The sequence below is a fragment of the Photinus pyralis genome, unplaced genomic scaffold (genome assembly GCF_008802855.1).
Source record: "Photinus pyralis isolate 1611_PpyrPB1 unplaced genomic scaffold, Ppyr1.3 Ppyr1.4_LG5, whole genome shotgun sequence".
In the NCBI taxonomy this organism is placed as follows: Eukaryota; Metazoa; Arthropoda; class Insecta; order Coleoptera; family Lampyridae; genus Photinus; species Photinus pyralis.
In genome coordinates, this window is record NW_022170596.1 from 11986665 (window position 1) to 12005388 (window position 18724).

Here is an 18724-nt window from a genome sequence, read left to right on the forward strand (position 1 = left end):
ACTCCCAATTCGCAGAGTTTGGAATCCAAAGAACTGAACAATGCCTGAAGGGCGTCGCCTTATTCGTAGTAAGCTCCTATAAGATACGGTTACTTAGCCAACGCTTCGGAAGGAAGTGGCCGTCTTCAATAACATAGGTACGCGAGAAAAATCAATTATAACTTTACAAGGGTCGTAAGATAATAAAACAAATACTGAATGTAACAAGTTAATTAAAAGTGAGAGCATATATATCCCTGAAGGGGAAAAATAGTTATTGAAAGTTGTTTCTTGGTTATGGATCGAATCTTGTTGTCAAATCTAGTGCATGACCCAGTTTCAGCAAATGGCGGCTCTCAAAAGGTTTTGTTCGTTCGTGCACAGATCGTAACTTTACTTCAGGGTTACCCACATGCGTATGCAATACGTATCCGGAATTATACTTAGGATGGAATTGGATCTGGTCCTTGAACTGGTACCATGAATTTAAATAGCCTTGGACGTGACATTAAAACTGAAAATCAAAACATCAATCCAACTTAGATCTAAGATTAAAAACCCTCTTCAAATAAGAGGGCTAATTATACAGTGATATTCATGTAGAAGTAGACATAGGGATTTCCTATGTCTACTTTTAAATGATAAAAAGTCTTCTGAAGGACGCCTAACTTTATGCAACCAAAATAACTACCTACAACAAATGAAGATCCTCCTATCATATTATTTAATTTGAATATTTTCGTTCGTATGCGATGTATTCAACTAAAGAAAAAGTTGATATTTCCAATTGGTATAGTGCCGGTAACAATTAAAGGAGCTTAAAAGATTTATTTTCTGTGAACCCAAAGCAACAATATTCAAATCAATAATTAATATGACAGCCATATCTTTATTTGTTTCAAGAAGTTATTTTGTTTGCATAAAATTAGGCGTCCTTCAGAAGACTTTTTATCATTTGAAAGTAGACATAAGAAATCCCTATGTCTACTTCTACATGAATATCACTGTAGATGAATACGCAATAGTCGTCGACGAAAAATCGTATTCCGGAACCTAAAGAAGAAATACGTCACGCAGATTAAATTCAAATGGCGTACTTACTTACAATGAAGTAGAATATCCCAACTATATCCTCCTACTGGAGTGAAGGGGCGAAATTCCATTCACAAATTAATGCAGAATCCCCCAATTAACCGAATTTAATCGCCAAGTATTAATACACATGGGTGGCGCTGGTAGCAATTAAAATCCCGTGCGTTTCGCTGTTTGATTAAAAATCAAGTGCACTCTGTCACAGCTGACGAACGAAAGAGGAAAATGAATATTAACCATCAATAACGAAATTACGTGTTTAAAATTCCAAGGTTACAACTGATACGAGGATCATTCAACAAGTTAATATACCGGGAGCAATAATAATGCTTCCAATGAAGAAAATAAATCGTTACAACCTACCATAATACAATCCAGATTCAAACCCAGATGTTACATTTCTCGAGACCTCGGGAATCACTCTTCAACATTAGGCGAAAAATTTTCGTCGTAGTTCTGGAAATTTGCGTTGGGACACGTTCGGAAAGGGATCTATGAAAACTCAACCCGGTCTGGAATCTGATTTCTAGAGATGCTTACCTGGATTTGACTTTTAAATCCACCCCTGCAAACAACATGAGCTGATGGTATAAGTAATAATGAAATGACCCAGTGACTTTTGTTGAATTTAAGATTTTGTTGTTGTAATTAGTGGTAGTATACCTATAGTAAGTAATTGGTTGATTACATGAGATTTGGCACGTTATTGAAGGTAATCATTAGATTAAGGTGACTCGATTTGAAATTTCGAATTTTTCTGGTAAAATAAGTATGTGTGTAGACCTGACGGCAACTTTGGACCTTCCTTTGGATCACCATAGATAACCAAAAGGTACACCACCTAGACCAAATATTTCGATGAAAATGTAGACTTCGAGTGAAGCAATAATATGAAGACCTCATATGTGCTTTTAACTTGGTTTCTTCAGGCGCTCACCTTAATTTAAACTTTCGCTGGTTCGTTTATGCAAAGAAGGCTAATAATTTAGTCTGGTACATATGAACTCTAATGATCTCTCGGCCGTTTCCGGTTAGATGAGCTTTACAATAGATGATTTTACTACCGATGGTGACAAACGACATGAGACGCAAAAAATCGTATTTATAAAGTGAATCGATAAATAAAATAATCTAAAAAATGTTAATGATGCCATTTTTTTCGTTGCAGACCTCTCAAAGTTGAACTAATTTCGCCAAGAAAAAGAGCTTTTGACCTGAATCCTTTTGTATCGAATGGCCGATGTAGCATGTTCCGAAGATATTGATCTGGTTAAGTTTGGAAGTGCGGTTACATTCGGATCAAGGATGAAGAATGCACATTTTATTGCACTTTTTCAGTTACGTAGGTATTTACGTCAAAGCGAACGGGAGCTTTTTCAAAGTTTTGAATGCCGAAGGAAGTCAATTTGTAAACTTAATTTCAATTTGTTCTATAAAATTGGCAATTTAACCCCCAGTCTCGTGGGACGAATTTCACTTACTTCATAACATACTTGGGGCGTCACAGTTCGCACGTTATTAGAGTTCCAATAATAGCTACCTGGTGTCTATTCGTGACGGTGTTATCACGGCCGAAATCGATAGCGTCCACGTATAGCATTAATTCGTGCCAGAATATCATTAAGATAATTGGGTAATATCATCGGTGATTTATGAATTACCTGGGTGCGCGCGGAGTCAGGTGAAACAGTAGTCCCTTCTCTTTCGCCAGGTGAGCAGAAGGCGGGACTGGGCCGGCCCGATCTCCACTAAGTCAAATGCCGCCCGGTGATCTGAACGCATCGTCAGTCCGTCAGTTAGAATCGCTGTCATAACAAACCCCTACGCAGGATACACGCGCGCACCTGGTCTTAATAATTAATCAATCGTAATTAATATAAATTAATTTAATTATGGAATATTGTTAAGTTCGTGAGTGTCGTAGGGTGCGCTAACTGCGGACGTTAAAAGCGCACATTTTCTTAGTAATTAGTATTCTTTGGTGTGTTTTGATTGCTGCACGGCCAGATTAAGCAGCTTCACAGGATAGTGGTCGTATAAAAAGGACACGGGGCGCCGCTCCGCGAGTGACAAGAGAGTAAGGGCAAGGATCGAGGATAACCGACCCATACCGAGGGTAGCGTCGACGCCGCCCGCCTTCAGCGCCGGCCCCCACCACGAGAGCGCCGGACACCACAGACAGCATCTCGGCGCCGCTGAGCTCGCACGTCACCTGCAGCCAATCACAGCTAGACATGAAAAGTGAACATCATAACTGTCATAAGACAAATTCATAATATTTACCCCTCCGAGAAGCCTCGGGCATAATGTGTAGTTAGTTGACTGTGGTGGACAGTGAGTGGACTGTGCAGTGCGGCATGTCACGAAGGAAACAAGCGAGGCCCATCCGACTCCTTGAGGAGGAAGACGGCCCAACTTCAACACCGGCCATCGGTAAGTGGTGCACGGATTTACAAAAAAGGCACCCTCACACAGTACACCCCTTCCGAATCATTCCGCACACTAAGTCCCGCCGAAGGAAATTCTCCCACCCTTAAAAATAAATAATTCGCGAATCGCTCCAAAATTTCGACTTCGCGGATTTTTGCTCCAGCACAAGAAAAGAGTTTGTTACCGACGGACGGCTTGACGTAATTCCCTTAAAGAACTGCGAGGCATGCGAAAAATTGAGTCGAACATAATGGATCAAACAAACCGCCTCGATGTTATTTTCCAATTGTATATATTGATATAAAGCTTACGGAAGTCAAAACGACTTTGCGGAATATCTTATAATTACACTTTCGTAGAAGTTACAACTTTAATTGCATTTGTCATCGATGCAATTCCATCGAGATACCAACCGTCACAGAGTTACAGATAAAAAGCGTCAGGACATACAGCTTTGAATCCGTGAGAATGCACTCGCGACAGCTACCCGTGTAACGTACATCAAATCATAACTGCACATACCTTTATGTATTTGCTGTTGAAAAAACTGGATTTCTTGTTTAATTGATGATGAACGACCGGCTTATACAAAGGACCATAATTTGTTGTCAATTTCTGGATATATTGACGTTCATAATTGGTTTTTGTCGAAATGCGGTCGGTTTGATCTCGGTTGTCAACTCTTTTTCTCGTAGAATATTTATTTAAGTAAACGCGCGGTTTCGATTTTTTTCCCTTATATCGTGTGGCGTTAGATATTTTTTTGCTAAATGCAAAATGTGGAGCTTTCGTCGCTTCGGGCACGACATACGGAATCGATTTGTATAGGTATAGAATGTGTAACATTGCGGTAGCTCCAATTCCGTTCACTTACACCTGATTATGTTGATAGTCTTGCAAATCATAAAGTGATGAAGTGTTAGCACGAAGGTATTACCGGACCGGACTGACAACGTTTATCTAATAAAAAATGACAGATTTACAACTTCAGCCATTAATGATACTAATATAAGAAACAGGTTTGTCTTTGCGCCCACTTATTGTAGGTAAAATCAGCTTTGTAACGTTTATAGTACTTAAGATAAGCTTGGACAACCCCTAAAATCCGCGAGGCAAATTAATTACGTCGAAGCTTAAATTATAATTTTGTCGTATTAATCAAATGGCCGCCATTTTGTAACCCTTTTGTATTATAATCTCATTAGAAAGCTGTCTGTTATAACCAGCCATGCATACACAAATAGCAGGGTTAAACACGGGCTAAAGGGGGTTAACGGGGCGGCCTGATCAAAGATTGTGCCCTTCGTAATATACGGCTATCTGCGCGTTGGCCATATACTAAACACATGTAATAATAAGCCGAACGCAATTAAATGCCTCCCCCTTTTCGAATCAGATTTTTAAACTTGCACCCCACCATTTTCTGGTGTTTGCTCAGGATCGCTCTTCATAATCACAGGACATCGCGTTCGTCCCTCATTCCGACAGACTTGACAAGAATTTTATTACGATTCATTTATTCCACGATTTTAAATTGAATTCTGAGAATTTAATGTGCGAGTACACTTCAAATGGGGTCGTATTCCGATAATAAAATTTAATAAATCTCGGTTTGTAATTACAGCGCACATTCCTGTCCCGACAATTTTTTTACCGGTGAAAGTCAGCCTCTAAATCTCGCAGTTTAGTTACGGTTAAAAATCTCTCAAAAATGACAGATTTTGGCAAAACACAATTTATGCCTTTATAGGCGTATAATTTTTTTCCTAGAAACTCAACTCGGTAGGTGGGTGCTCGAGAATGTCCCCCATAAATCTTGGCCATTTTCGCTATAATGCTACCGAAATGTTTTAGTGTTAAACTGAATTAATTAAAAGACTATTAAATCTGAATTATGCAAAACCGAAATTATTACGGCTCTGTCATTAAAAACTCCTGCGTGTATATTTAAGCTCCCCGAGCTTGCACTGTAAATCTGCCTGTTAGCATTCATGATAATAACTCTGGAATAATTAGCGGTGTAATAATTTTATATTATGAAGGTTGCTTGTCTTATTAAACTTACTAATAGCTGCAAGGCACATAAATTTGTTGTATGCGTGCTGCATAATTAGATCATTTAGATACTGCTGTGCTGATCATTATTGGAGATACTCAAAATTCAACAAATTTCTGCATCTTTACTGTTTTGCAACATTTTGAATATCGGATGAGCTGCAATTAATTTTACTTAAACGTTTGGCACAAATTGCCGTAATGTTTGTAAATACGCCTACTTGCCACATATTTTAATGGAGGAATGCAATCTATTTATTTTTAAATTCTTGTGCACTGTTAAAGTTGTACTCATCAGTTCGGTACGGATATACCACTAAAACTTCTCGCTACATTAACAGTAGACTTTGTAATTGCCAGTAATAACAATAACTTAAGGGTACTTCATTTATACAATAATTGAAACTGGTTAAGCCTTGAATGTATAATTTCATTTGCGTAACAAAATAGACATAAACAAATTATTGTAATTAATGACGATTGTTTGAATATATCATTTTTATATATATTTAAATTTCAGATTTGAAAATATTGATTAATTAAATCTTTTAACTCTCCTCAAGGTTCGGTTTCCAATTAGTATAGTTTGGAGCAAAAAGTAATGAGGAATTCAAGCAATTATGGGAATTTGTCGGCAACCTGTCCGATAAAAATGAAATGAAAAAATCAGTCATTTTCTACTATACATAATTAGATTAGAGTGTGTGGTATAGTTTACGCATCGTGTAAATGAGCCCCATTAGAACGACATAAATGTGATGTAGTGTAACGGTACAAATGTTAGCATTGTTTTAAAATTCAATTATCATTTTTAATATCATCCTTGTTTGGTTGTACTACTACTGGTGTGTGGAAAAAGGATGCAGATGCTTGGTGTGAGCTTTCTTCACGCGTGCAACTATTACAATACTGTCTCCGTATATCATCGTCTTGCTAAAAATAATACCTAGTTGTGTTGTCTATCGTTTCGGCAGATAAAATGAAATGTATAACACTTTTATTTTTATACACTTTCTTTTATTTCCGTCAAATTCTTGAAATTGCACAAATTGTAGACCAATCGCCTGAAACGCCCCAGGTACCATACAGAATGTTTACATTGAAAACAGGGTATCGTGCCAAATGAGTTTTAATTAATATTTACATTTTGCTACAAACCGATGCATAGTAGGTTAACGGTAGCTTTTTCTAACGAAAAAATATTAAGGCATTAATGCAATTCATTTTGGCACGTTACTAATATTTCTTAGAAATTAGCGAATGGTGGCTAGGTGCCATAGAATCTTTTATTATATACTATTGTCATATTTTTTGAGTATTTAGAATTCTTGGCACGTTCTCCACCTTATAATTTAGATATTTGTGCTCGTCGCCCGATTTTAGCCTAAGCTCGCCGAAAAAATTACCTATTGATTCCGTTTGCGTAATCGGAGAAAGGCGCACAATTGAAGTGAAGGTTGGTTTTAAGCGTTATTAATGAGTTTTTAGCAAGTACCTTAATCCACGCCTCATTTACATTAGGCGAGTGTTTTGATACCTACATTAATCAACATTCCAAATTACCTAAGCGAGGCAACTTTTAGGCACTTACGTTTTGTTTCTACACCACAACAATTTATTTGGTGCCCACCAATTCTCAATGAAACGGCATGTGAAGTTTACGAAATAAGGAAGCTCCAGTGTATAATGATGTTTGTATTTCTAAAAGGCGCGTAGTTCTCATTGATATAAAATATGCACCGTCCTAAGATTAACACTTAGATATAAATTTACTTTTCAAATAGAGAATTAATGTGGTAATATTTAGCTTCTCGTATTTCATAAAAAGCGCATTTTAAGTATGGATTAATGATAATTACACGTTTTAAAAGTATTATTTCCTAAATGAAAATGAAAAAATTAAATTAATTATAATATAAAGTGCTGAAATATTATTTTGCTTATCTATAACAAACACTAGTAGTGACTTTTTATGGCATAATTATTCAACTCGCATGTTAATATATTTTTAACCTTTTTTTTAAATATAATTACACCCCGTCTATAGAGCGAATAAATTAGCACTTATGTTTCGTCTGTAATGAATTATTAATCATAATTTTAGTTTTTATTTGTATGTCGTTATACAGTTACCTAAGTTAAAAAATGTGAAAAACCATTTCTATCTCGATATAATAATCTCGATTCCCACTGAGTTATGTTTTATATTAAAAAGATCTATTACGCTAAAGTTGCGAGTTTGTCATTCTTATGGAGAGAAATACCTTCAAATTTATTTTGACAGTTTTGATTTTACATATACCGGATTACGTAAATACTTTATATGGGAATAGAATTTTTAAACAAACATTCCGCCTGCTTACTTACGTTCCGCATTTAGATACACTTAATTAAAAATATATCTTTTTTGGTTATTTCCTTCGTAGGAAGCTTTTCAAAAACGGTATATAGTGTTCCGATGCTATTCAATAATCTTATTAATACGTTTTAAGCCAAATTTTCAATTTCTCCAAACAATATTCTTACGTTTTTGTATTTTTTAACGCATTAATAATTATAAAGGCTAACATTAGGTTAGTAAAAAGTTAACGAGTTCTCGATCATAATTTACTATTAAAGATTAAGGTTCACAATGGCTTATCATTTGGCAGGAATCTTCCCAATTCATATTTTAGTGTTTAGTTAGTACCTATTACGTTTAGTGCTTCAAAAATTATCAGTGTCTATAATTGCAGTGTAACAATGTCTCAGTCAACTTTACGATTGGAATGAAACTTTTTATCTGTACGCGAGTTGTGCTGGCGTGGTGCATCGCTACTACCAACGCATAAACCATGTTACTACGGTAAAATTTTGAGGCGACCAACTACCGATTTTCATTGGAATGTAATTCATTATCGCACGCTTTTCCATAATTAGCAAAATTTAATTGTCGTTAAAAGATCACATGGCACGAGTTCGAAGTTCCAGTGTCTTTATCTCAACGTGCACAGTTAATAATCCTAAGCCGTGAACGTCTAAAGTTGTGGAGGACGAATTTAGTTTCTACTGACCCAAAAACGAAAGATTAAGTGTGAGATTAACGTTTTTATCAATCGACTAATCGCCCAAATTCCAGAGAAAATCACAGTAATAAATTACCGATCTATAAGTGTCAAAAATGTATCCTTGTAACTCGGGGTTTTAACAGCAAAGTGAAGGACGAATTAATTGTCTTTAACCTTTTTACCGGCAGTCATACTGCGACTGTCGTTAACTTACACAGACGGCTGTTGATGCGACCTGAAAACGTCTGTACCTAGGGAGTGCCACCCATACGATACGAGACCGGTAGCCGCTTTGTTCATAATGTTATGAGCACCTCGCATAAACAAATTAGATGCACGTTTTTTACTTGTCACTACAAATCTGGCGCAACGGAATGTTTTGCACCGTAGATTTTAACGCTTTCGTGGTAGCAATTTATTTGAGCGCGGACATAATAATCCAATAATGCACCGAAAATGTTCGTTCACGTATTGCGACGAACTTCAGTATTAGGTCCGCGCACAAATGCCATGAAAATTAAATAAGCATTAGCGGAATAAATGAATAATGACTGTAATTCAATTTACAAGAAAAATAAATAAATATACAAAATATAGGCCTTGCCCCTGGTCCGCGATGGCAGCTATTTGGCGGGTCGGAGAATACGGCAGCTCCAGGAATTCTAATGGGCAAGCGGCGGACGGCTACTGGTGAATTCTAAAATAAAATTAAAGCGCACCGCAATTTTCCTAAACGGGAACAGTAAAAAATTGGATTCGGTAGCGGTATCTACGGTATAGCAGGAAAGGCCCACCTTATGATTAATGAAACGGAAAGTAACAAAAAGTTTACCTTGCAATTCAACGGAACGGACGAAATTAAAAACGTAGCTTGCGAAGGTGCAAAAGGCAGAAGGATCTTACTTTTCCGTTACAAGACCCAAAGGCAAAAGTATTTAAATACGGTTAAATCACCAAAGGCAAAAGATACGACCAATTGAACGGCTTATGCGGTCGGGGAATTCCGTTCCAAATTTGGATTTTTTTCGATGCCCACTAATAAAGTTCAAAAAAGAGGCACAGAACTATTTAACAGAAAAGGATGAAAACTTTTACCTAATCTAAGTTATTCCCTAAGGTTTATTTTATTTTATTTTTCTTTGTCCTTGCTAAGGGATTAAAAATTGTACTTGTGTATTTGTATTTTTCGTAGAGGATCTGTACATTTTATTTGAGCTATTGGATTATTGTTTTTTATAATTTTAAAATGATTATTTTTGTTATAGTTTTTGGCATTTTGGGTTAATATATATATAAACTACCATTTATCAGCTCTACTTGTACCTAATCTTAATTTAATACTTAGTTTAAAATGCAGTTATTTTTATTTTTATTTTTTGTAGTACTTTGAAACTGTACACCGAAATATGTTGTGCTTTTGGGGTTATTCCCGTAATACATCATTAAATTAAATTAAATTAAAGATCCCCTTTAAACAACGGTTTTCCCATGGAGGGAACGACGGTTTTTCCAACCGACACAGCGTATAATTGTGCGTCCTGCAGACGTCCTAAAGATCTGTAAATGGCTCCAAAATTCAAATCTATCAAGAGCGTTTCTTTTGATACCCAACACGACTATGTGGAACGACGTTTACTGCAACACATTTATTTAGCTACTCTTAATTTCACTTACTTAATTGGCCAGATTGAAATGTCTAAAACTAACACCTATTGGAATTTAGCAGGTAGGCATAAGGGCTTATCAATCTCATAACGACGTCAACCTGCATAACCTTGCTCGTTTTAATGAACCATATGAAACAAAAACCTGCTAATAATGGCTTGACGTGACTGAAATTCTAAAATATAAATTTGCGCTCTTCTTCTAAATGGAAGAACTTTCGAACGCAACAAAGACAATTGAAATATCTTGACGAGAACGGTTACAAACGACCAATTAATTTCAGCGTCTTTTCGGTTGCGGCGTTTGAAACACAACTCGAGAAATTAAATCAATTACCTTTAGCTTCTACCTTTAACTCCTAGAACCAACACATAGACTTTCGGCACGACACTTTGTAACGAAGCTCCCAACATAAAACGCTTCTAGATACCGGGTGTTCACCAGAGCTGGGCGACTCCACAAATATACGGTGTGGTTGTAACTTCAAGGCGGAAAATTCGTTTGATCGCCTATCTTACGCAATGAAGTTCTCTTTCTGCGTAAACTAGCCACGTTTTTTCTTCTGATAGTAACTCGTAGCGAATTTAGAAGGCACCCACGTTCGTTTAACTCGTTAAAAATGGCGGCACCGTCTTTAGTTGCGGGCCAACGGTTTTCCCACACCACGATCTCAAAAATTACTGATTGCAAAAAATGAAACACTTCTAACTCAACGAGTGCTATAGTATAGATATGCCGAAAGTGTAAAAGTTACCCAAACACTTTGTACTTCTTTGTTGTCCTGCATTTATTTCACCTCGTGCATATATTTCCTCAAGGAAAAAAAGTACTTTTGATTGTATTAGTTTTCTTACTACATTTCCTAATATTGCCTTATCCTTCCGCGTACGTGTTCGTACTTTCTTTATTAGCCCACTCAACGAAGAAAAAACGGAGGAAATAATTCGTGTAAAAGTGAATTTTGGTGTAGTAGGCACATGGGGGCGGAGCTAATAAGTGAGAGGGGTATAAAGCACCTTTTTTTAGTTTTTTGTAAATAACTCGTAAACGTTGGCCAATAGCCACAAATGTTCTTATACTTAAGTAATCTACATAAAAGATGCTATACGCTATTCGCTGGGATCAACATTTAGTTATATATGGAGGGAAGAAGATGGATAATAGGGAAAATTATTTAAGCATGGTACATACAGTCCGAGAAATAAAAATCTTAATCATTTTTTAAATCGAAAACATCATTATTATCTTCGGTGGAGGTTCTGTTAGTCCATAACTCGGAGTATACACCGCAAACACTGGAGGAGATAATTTCTGCTTTCCGGCAACCGCATCGCTCTTTACATAGATCACGGAGTTGGTTTCGCATCCGGAGAAGCGGTGGAAAAGGAGAATTGTCTTGTCGAATGGAAACACTTGGTATAATCGATCCTATTGCAACTGTTGGATGTATCGCAGCCTTATCCAATGCGCACCTGACAATAGTGTCATTAACATCTCCCGTTGCAACAGTTGTTTCAGTCTCTCTGTGTGAATCAGCCTAGTTTTATTCCTGTCATTGGAGACGAAATGCTACTGTTGAAAAGTGATTATCCTATTTTTTGTTTTTGTGGTCAGGTCAAAAGCTCTGCAGCATCTTCATCGTTCTTTTGCTCACAATTCTTTCGAAAACTGTCAGACGATTAATAGTAACTGCTCGACATTGATTTTAATGCTACTGCTTCTACTGTCTAGTGAGAAAACCACATTATTCCTAGACTGCTGCATGTCACCGAATTTTCCAATGAAATTTTGCATCGATTTGGTTAAACGGTTGGAGGCAGTTTACTTTGGAATTTTCCAGGAGCCCGTTAACAGCGACATGACCGAATTTTACTTTGGAAATGGACCATGGTCATTGTACTATTCTCGAATCTTAGCTCGATCGCGTGTATCTCTGTTGTGAGAGCCGGAAATCAACGTGCTGTTCTCCACTTGGAAAAATCGCACTTTTTTAATGGATGGAGAAATTTGTTTAAGTTATTTTAGACAAAATATTTTGATCCAAGTCATTATTTACGGCTACTGCAGTTGGCTTGTAGATTGCCGAATCATTTCTCTTGGAATGCCGTAAAATACACTGTCCTGAAGTGCAAGAGCTAAATGTCCTGGTATTCAATATGGACAAGAGACGGTATACTGCCTCTTAGTGAACTTCTTTTGTGAAACAGTGAACTAAACTACTTACTTATTTCCATTCTTGAATTTCTCGTATGGATATAATTCATGAATAAATACCGCTAATTGTTTGCTTAATTAACCAACTAATAGTCTCTGTTCTTTAATGTATCAGGTTTGTAATGTCGCCAATTTCTTTTTAATGGAGTCCAGGTTATGTAGGCGAACTAAATCATAAAAAGCCAAATGGCTACCACTACACCATACATCATTATTAAATAGAATAGAAAGTAAGTATATCTCATACCTATAATTTGTATGAAGCGTCACCAAACAGCATTTTCTTGTCGAACTTATTATTTTATAGCCGTATTTAATCAATGGACAAAAACTGATCCTTCTATACATATATTAGAATGTAATTATATGCCCACATTTATAACATGATATATCACCTATACTAATATAGTTTGTGAATTGACAATAAATCTACCCGTTAATTACGGACGAAGTTATATGACCTTATAAAAAACTTTTATATTTTGAAATATTAGTATAGTTTTCTGTTTTGTTTTCAAATGTTTTAAATATTAAAAAAGGAAATTTATGGTTCTTTTCAAAGTAGCAGTTATAAATTTGTTTGTGTAACTTAAACGGCCGCAAAAAGCAAAGTTAAATCCAGCCATCATTCTTAATTCCAGAGGAGCGTGGGTCGTTGCCGATCTTTCAGGTCTTTTAAGCCGTAAAATTAATAACAGCACCTGATAAAATCAGCGGGGTTATTAAGGTGCCATACTCATTTTTCTATATTTATATATCGTTCTTTTATTTCGTTTTAAGTACAGCGGAATCGCAGCTTATCGAGATTAAGGTTGATAATAAAAGATACAAAGGGACCGTTGGCAAATTCGGCACAGCGTGAAGCCAAACGTGACAATTTAATAGGAAATTGTACAAAAAATTAATCCTCCATTACAATGCGTGTATGACCCTAACAACGGCGTATTTATACAACATTATCCAACCTAATAATAGTTAATCTGAATCTATCTGAGGCTTTTGTAAAGGTGCGTACGTGGGGATCGGCAGAATTTTGACAAAGTTGTGGCGACAAGCATTTCCCGATTGATAGATGATTAACAACATTCTTGCGTGGCTTGGAGATTTTTAATGGATTTTCGCGCAAACACTAATCAACAGTAATTTACATTAACATCTCCCCCGTGTGTTACTTTACTGCATCTATAAATTCTTCGGTTTACTGCCAGTCCGGTTTTGATCTATTTTTTTTGAGCGCGAGGAAATTTAGGTCATTGGCGTGCTCATCTCTATATCAAACCCAAAGGGCACGGTGACATATGCGCCGTGACAAGATAGTTTTTGATACGATCTCATCCCTGCAGCTGGAGCTTTTGTGTTGTACGAATTTTAAACTAACATTAAGTATCTGATGTATATCGGGATATAACTAAAAGTAAAATTGGTTGTGCCATTAAACTTTTGGTATATTGACGCTCTTCAAAAAAGTTTTAAAGATCAACTTTCACATTGATTAATCATCCATAGAATCCTAATAAATGACGCTGTAATTGATATTTACTCACTTACATTAGGCTGAATGATTAAAGAGATACCCGTGTAAAATTTTGTGTGCGTGTGATTTGCGTATGATTGATTACCGCATACTTAATGCCGTTTGTTTTCGTGTATTTAACTAGATACCTCCGATATTAAATAGCTAGTTACGAAATACCTTGATGTTAATTATTTAAGCTCATGTCAATTGAAAGGTTGCTAATTATAAATCGCTAATAATACTCATACCCATGAAGTAATGAAGAACCTCCTTCCTTATGGAAATTAATAGACAAATCTATGGCTCCTTCTTGAAACGGTTTCGGTATTACAGAACTATTCCGAAAATGTCGGTTTCTGCAAATGAAGAACAATTCAAACAGAAGGCGATTTTTTGTTTAAAAAATCCACAACTCAATTTTTTAGTTGATTTTCTTTTAATGCAATTTTTATGAATTGTACAGAATATTTGTGTCACCATTATTATGAGAGCAGCACTCTCGAGAGCACTCTCCTTCTTCATATACAAATATCTGCCTAATAAAAAAACCGTACGCAATTGCGCTTTTAAAATTATATTGCCCAATTACACTGTTTCTACTCGACATTTCAAAATAGTATCTTTTTTTAGACAAATCTACAAATTATACAAAGATAATTAAATTTAATATATGAAATAAATTCATTACTGAATACTCCATGCCATTTTACTGAATATTCAATTTCATTTTTATAGTCGTTGCGACTTTGAGAGAAAAAAAACAATAAATAATTAAAAGCTGATGAAACACACAAACGTTATTCCGTTTCATGTTTGCGGAAGGATAATTAAAAACGATGCAAACCGTGGGGATCTCAGTCCTCGAAGATTTGTGCAACTTTCTTCTTGGAAAGCGGATTCAGTAGTATATCAAGCAATAACATCACGCAACTTGGAGGTTACAAAAACTTGGAAAAGTCGCATTAGTCGTTGTCTTTAAAATAACATGGCAAATCTTCTATTACGACAACAGTTGTGTAGTGTATGAACACTGTTATAGTAATAATGAAATTGAAGAGGATCCATCCTGGGATCCATTTTGAACACTACTGTAATGTAAATTTAATTACTCGATTTATTTATGTAATATTAATTATTAGTGAATTTATGTCTTGTACACAAATTTAGAATAGCGCAAATTTCGCTAATAATCACTTCGGCATCAATATTGAAACTTCTATTAAATACGCTTCAATTTGCTTATATAGCAAACGGAAAGGAAAAAATCACGGAACGTTCTCCAAGATTCTAGATGGCTTATCATATCTTAAGAAAGAACGCGTCGCATCCACTTGTTTATCACTGGCAACTAATCTTTTGTCGACTTGATGGCGCCCCGATGTCTGGGATACTCGCTACACTACTATACTATTACTACCAAAGCGCCCAAAACATTTTTTGCGCTTATGGTTCTTTAAATAATGTACTGCGATATCTTATCAAGCACCTGTTTAATTATTTACCTACTAGCATCGCAGCTAGCAACAATTTTTCTTTTATTAAGTGTGAGTGGTTTAAACTTTAAATCATATGTGGGTTTAATTTTCCAATTTACGCTTGGCAACTAAGCTTAGTCGGCCCAATATTTTATCATATTATATTTATCACATTCTCTGGTATTTCTTAGTATCTTTTTAATTTTTTTTAACTTTATTTTGCCTTTATTTTTGAGTGGGCGGGGTTTTAGCCAAGGCTTCTCTACCAACCCAACCCTCTATACATTTACAAATATCCATGCCCGAACCCGAATTCGAACCAGGGACCCTTCTCACCACAGTCTAGTTTTAACTGAACTACGCCACGCGAGCCGGCATTCTTAGGTAATGTTCTCTTAGTATCACTCAATGCCCACTTTAGTTTTTTGACGATACGTGACAAAGAATGAAGAGAGATCAGATGAGATGATATTAATACAGAATATCAGAATTTACCGCAGAGTAGTGATTACCACCGGATACTACCCTCTATTTTATACTAAACATCGTCAACTATTTTTGTTATCGTCATCTGTAAAAAATATTTACCCAAATTTGTGATATATGATTTTGAAAACATTCGACATAAATTAATCAATAAAGCTAAAACAAAAATAGGCACTCAGGGCCAGAGTACAAATACCACGCACATGCGTTCGATTGAACCAAGTTTATTTATTGTCCGGTGAGGGCTGCGATTCACTTTAAATGACGGAGAAATCACAAAATTTATTTCAAGATGCTTCTGAAGCTTCACTTCTTCAATTTTTCCCGACCTACACAAACGTCTAATTATGATCATCTTCTTAAGTATTCTCCATTACCTATTGGCTACAACGCACTTCTTCAAACGATGTTTCCATTGTTCAAAACATTTTTTATATTCTTTTATCGGGATGTTCTTTAGGCCTCATAGCGATTTTTGTTTTACCTCCTCCACAATGGCAAAGCGCTTTCCTATCATGTTCCTTTTAAGTCTGAGGAACAAAAAGAAGTCACAGAGGGATAGATTCGGGAGCGGGTGGACATTTTCTTTGTGAAAAACTGCCTGTACGTCAAAGATTTGTCCTTTTCTTCCTGATATTCTCTGTCAATCTTTCTAAAACCTCCAAGTAGAACTTCTGGTTCACTGTTTGGTCCGGGGTAACGAACACCTCTGCAGTTGAACAAAAAATGAGCATTTCCTTGATGTTTGACTGCACTTGGGACGAGGGAGCCAGCTATCTTCCACTGCCTCGATTGCTGCTTTGTTTCCTGGTCGTATTCATACCACTACGATTCATCACCTTGGAAAAAATTCATGGTCCTCTTTGAGCTGATGGTGGAGTCCAAAACATACTTCAAGTCGAAGCTCACTTTGCACGTCTGTGAGAATGCGAGGGACAAATTTGGCTGCAACCCTTCTCATATGCAAATCTTGGGATAAAATCCTCAGAATTGAAACTCCTTTCTCAATGTTATTCCACAGAGTACATCAATGGTTCGGCGACCATCTTGACGAACGAGAGCACTTATTTTGTCGCGTATTCTTCCCTTCCTGGCGTTCAGGGTCCTGAACGGGGTTGGTCTAATTGTCCATTTCTCCACTTTTAAAACATGAAATCCACTCGTAGACGTTAGGAAGCATCTCAATAAACATTCTTAAGTATTACAATGGTTTTCGCGGCCCATTTCCCCAACAGGGTTGTTTTACTAAAAAAAATTGTTACGGGCGAACAGATCTGATAGCATCAAAACTACGCGCATTGACTAAAGAGGTGTGACCCTAACAGGCACCTGGCCGAGCAATGGGTTCTCCAATCCCCCCCTCAGACAAGAACTTTACGATTATAAAAAATGACTGTCTTTCCAAACGCCATGCACTAATCAAAACGCCCACCAAACCAGGGCCGGACTGGCCCAGGCAATACGTCATGGAATTACAGCGCCTTCTCCTTTAATTTAATGTTCAATACTGTTCAGCAAGTTGTTTGAAATACAATTTAAAAAATCTGCAAATCCCTTGTCTTTTTTTCGGGGGGGGGGGGGGCCATAAGTTTGGGGGCCTTTTGTTCATGGAGCGCCGGCCGGCCCTGCACCAAACAAAAAACCTACCAAAAAGTAACGTTTGACGTCCACTTCGTCTCTATAACACCTCATTCCCTTGTATCACTTTCGCTTCTCCTTCCTTGTATCAAAATTAATGCGCGTCTTTGATTAAACTGAACATCCGTGTTTACTTCGGCGAAAAACATTTAATTTAATTTAAGCCCAAATACACAGTCAAATAAATGTGGTCTTATCACTATTTGTATGGTTTTAGAATCGTTTACTTAAGGGCCCCATTCACATGCGGATATGTACGGCGGATTTGTACGGCGGACAGATCCGTGTTGAGCTACACACAGGCGGATATGTCTGTACACAGATCACGGACAAATCTCAATAGACGAGCAGGCGGCGTTCTGTCGCTATTTCATTTCTGTAGTACTAGCCCTGGGTTGTGTTCTTTTGAGTGCTGTGGTATGTATGGATCATAAGAAGAAACTGACAATAATTGGAGGATATATAGTTTTTTTCACTACTAGCGTCTGATGACATGATTATTAACCTTTTTTCCACTTGTAAAGTAGGCTTTCTCGGCATTTGTTCAAAGTGGTTAATAATTTTTTATTATTAACTAGTAGTCAATAATGAGAACTGTCACGCTGTCACTTTTAGAAAACACAACCGAAATTTCGCTCAATGAACGTTTAGACAAGTTCTCTAAAACGAATAATTGCCACCATTCGCAATTTCCAGGGAAATTACATACCTAAAATTATCACATTTTGAAAAAATTCGAACGAAATTACTCTTTGAAAAATCTCAATGACAGAACAAAATACGGCCTGTTTGACTTGTACTTCCACGTACTTGATTGACATATTAAATTAAGAAACAAACAATTCTGTCCAACCGTTAACTCTCTTATCAATATAATATGTTAATTTAGAGGATTTCAAGTGCTAGTAGTGAAAAAAATAGTATATATACCACGGTAGAGAAGTCTATTATTGCCTTCGCACCTTACACCCCTCGGCGCAAGCGCCTCGAGATGTAATCTTGGTGCTCAGGCAATAATAGTGGACTTCTCTACCTTGATATATAATGTACTATTATTTGAAGATACGAAAAAAAGAGACTGTGGTCAAAACAGTGGTTCCTGAAACGAAAAAAGTACTCTCATATGA

At 36.6% G+C, this 18724-nt stretch overlaps 1 protein-coding gene across 8 annotated transcripts in view; it reads left to right on the forward strand.

Moving 5' to 3' along the window:
- Positions 1-2842: 2842 nt before the first annotated feature.
- Positions 2843-18724, forward strand: part of LOC116170369 (homeotic protein spalt-major-like) — a 133791-nt gene continuing 117909 nt past the window's right edge. For all 8 annotated transcript variants that reach the window (XR_004145220.1, XM_031486722.1, XM_031486727.1 and 5 more), the window contains exon 1: positions 2843-3504. Coding sequence is in view for 7 of the 8 variants with exons in the window: in XM_031486722.1 (XP_031342582.1) it covers positions 3429-3504 (76 nt within the window). In the remaining variant the exon portion in view is untranslated. The remainder of the gene's footprint in view (positions 3505-18724) is intronic.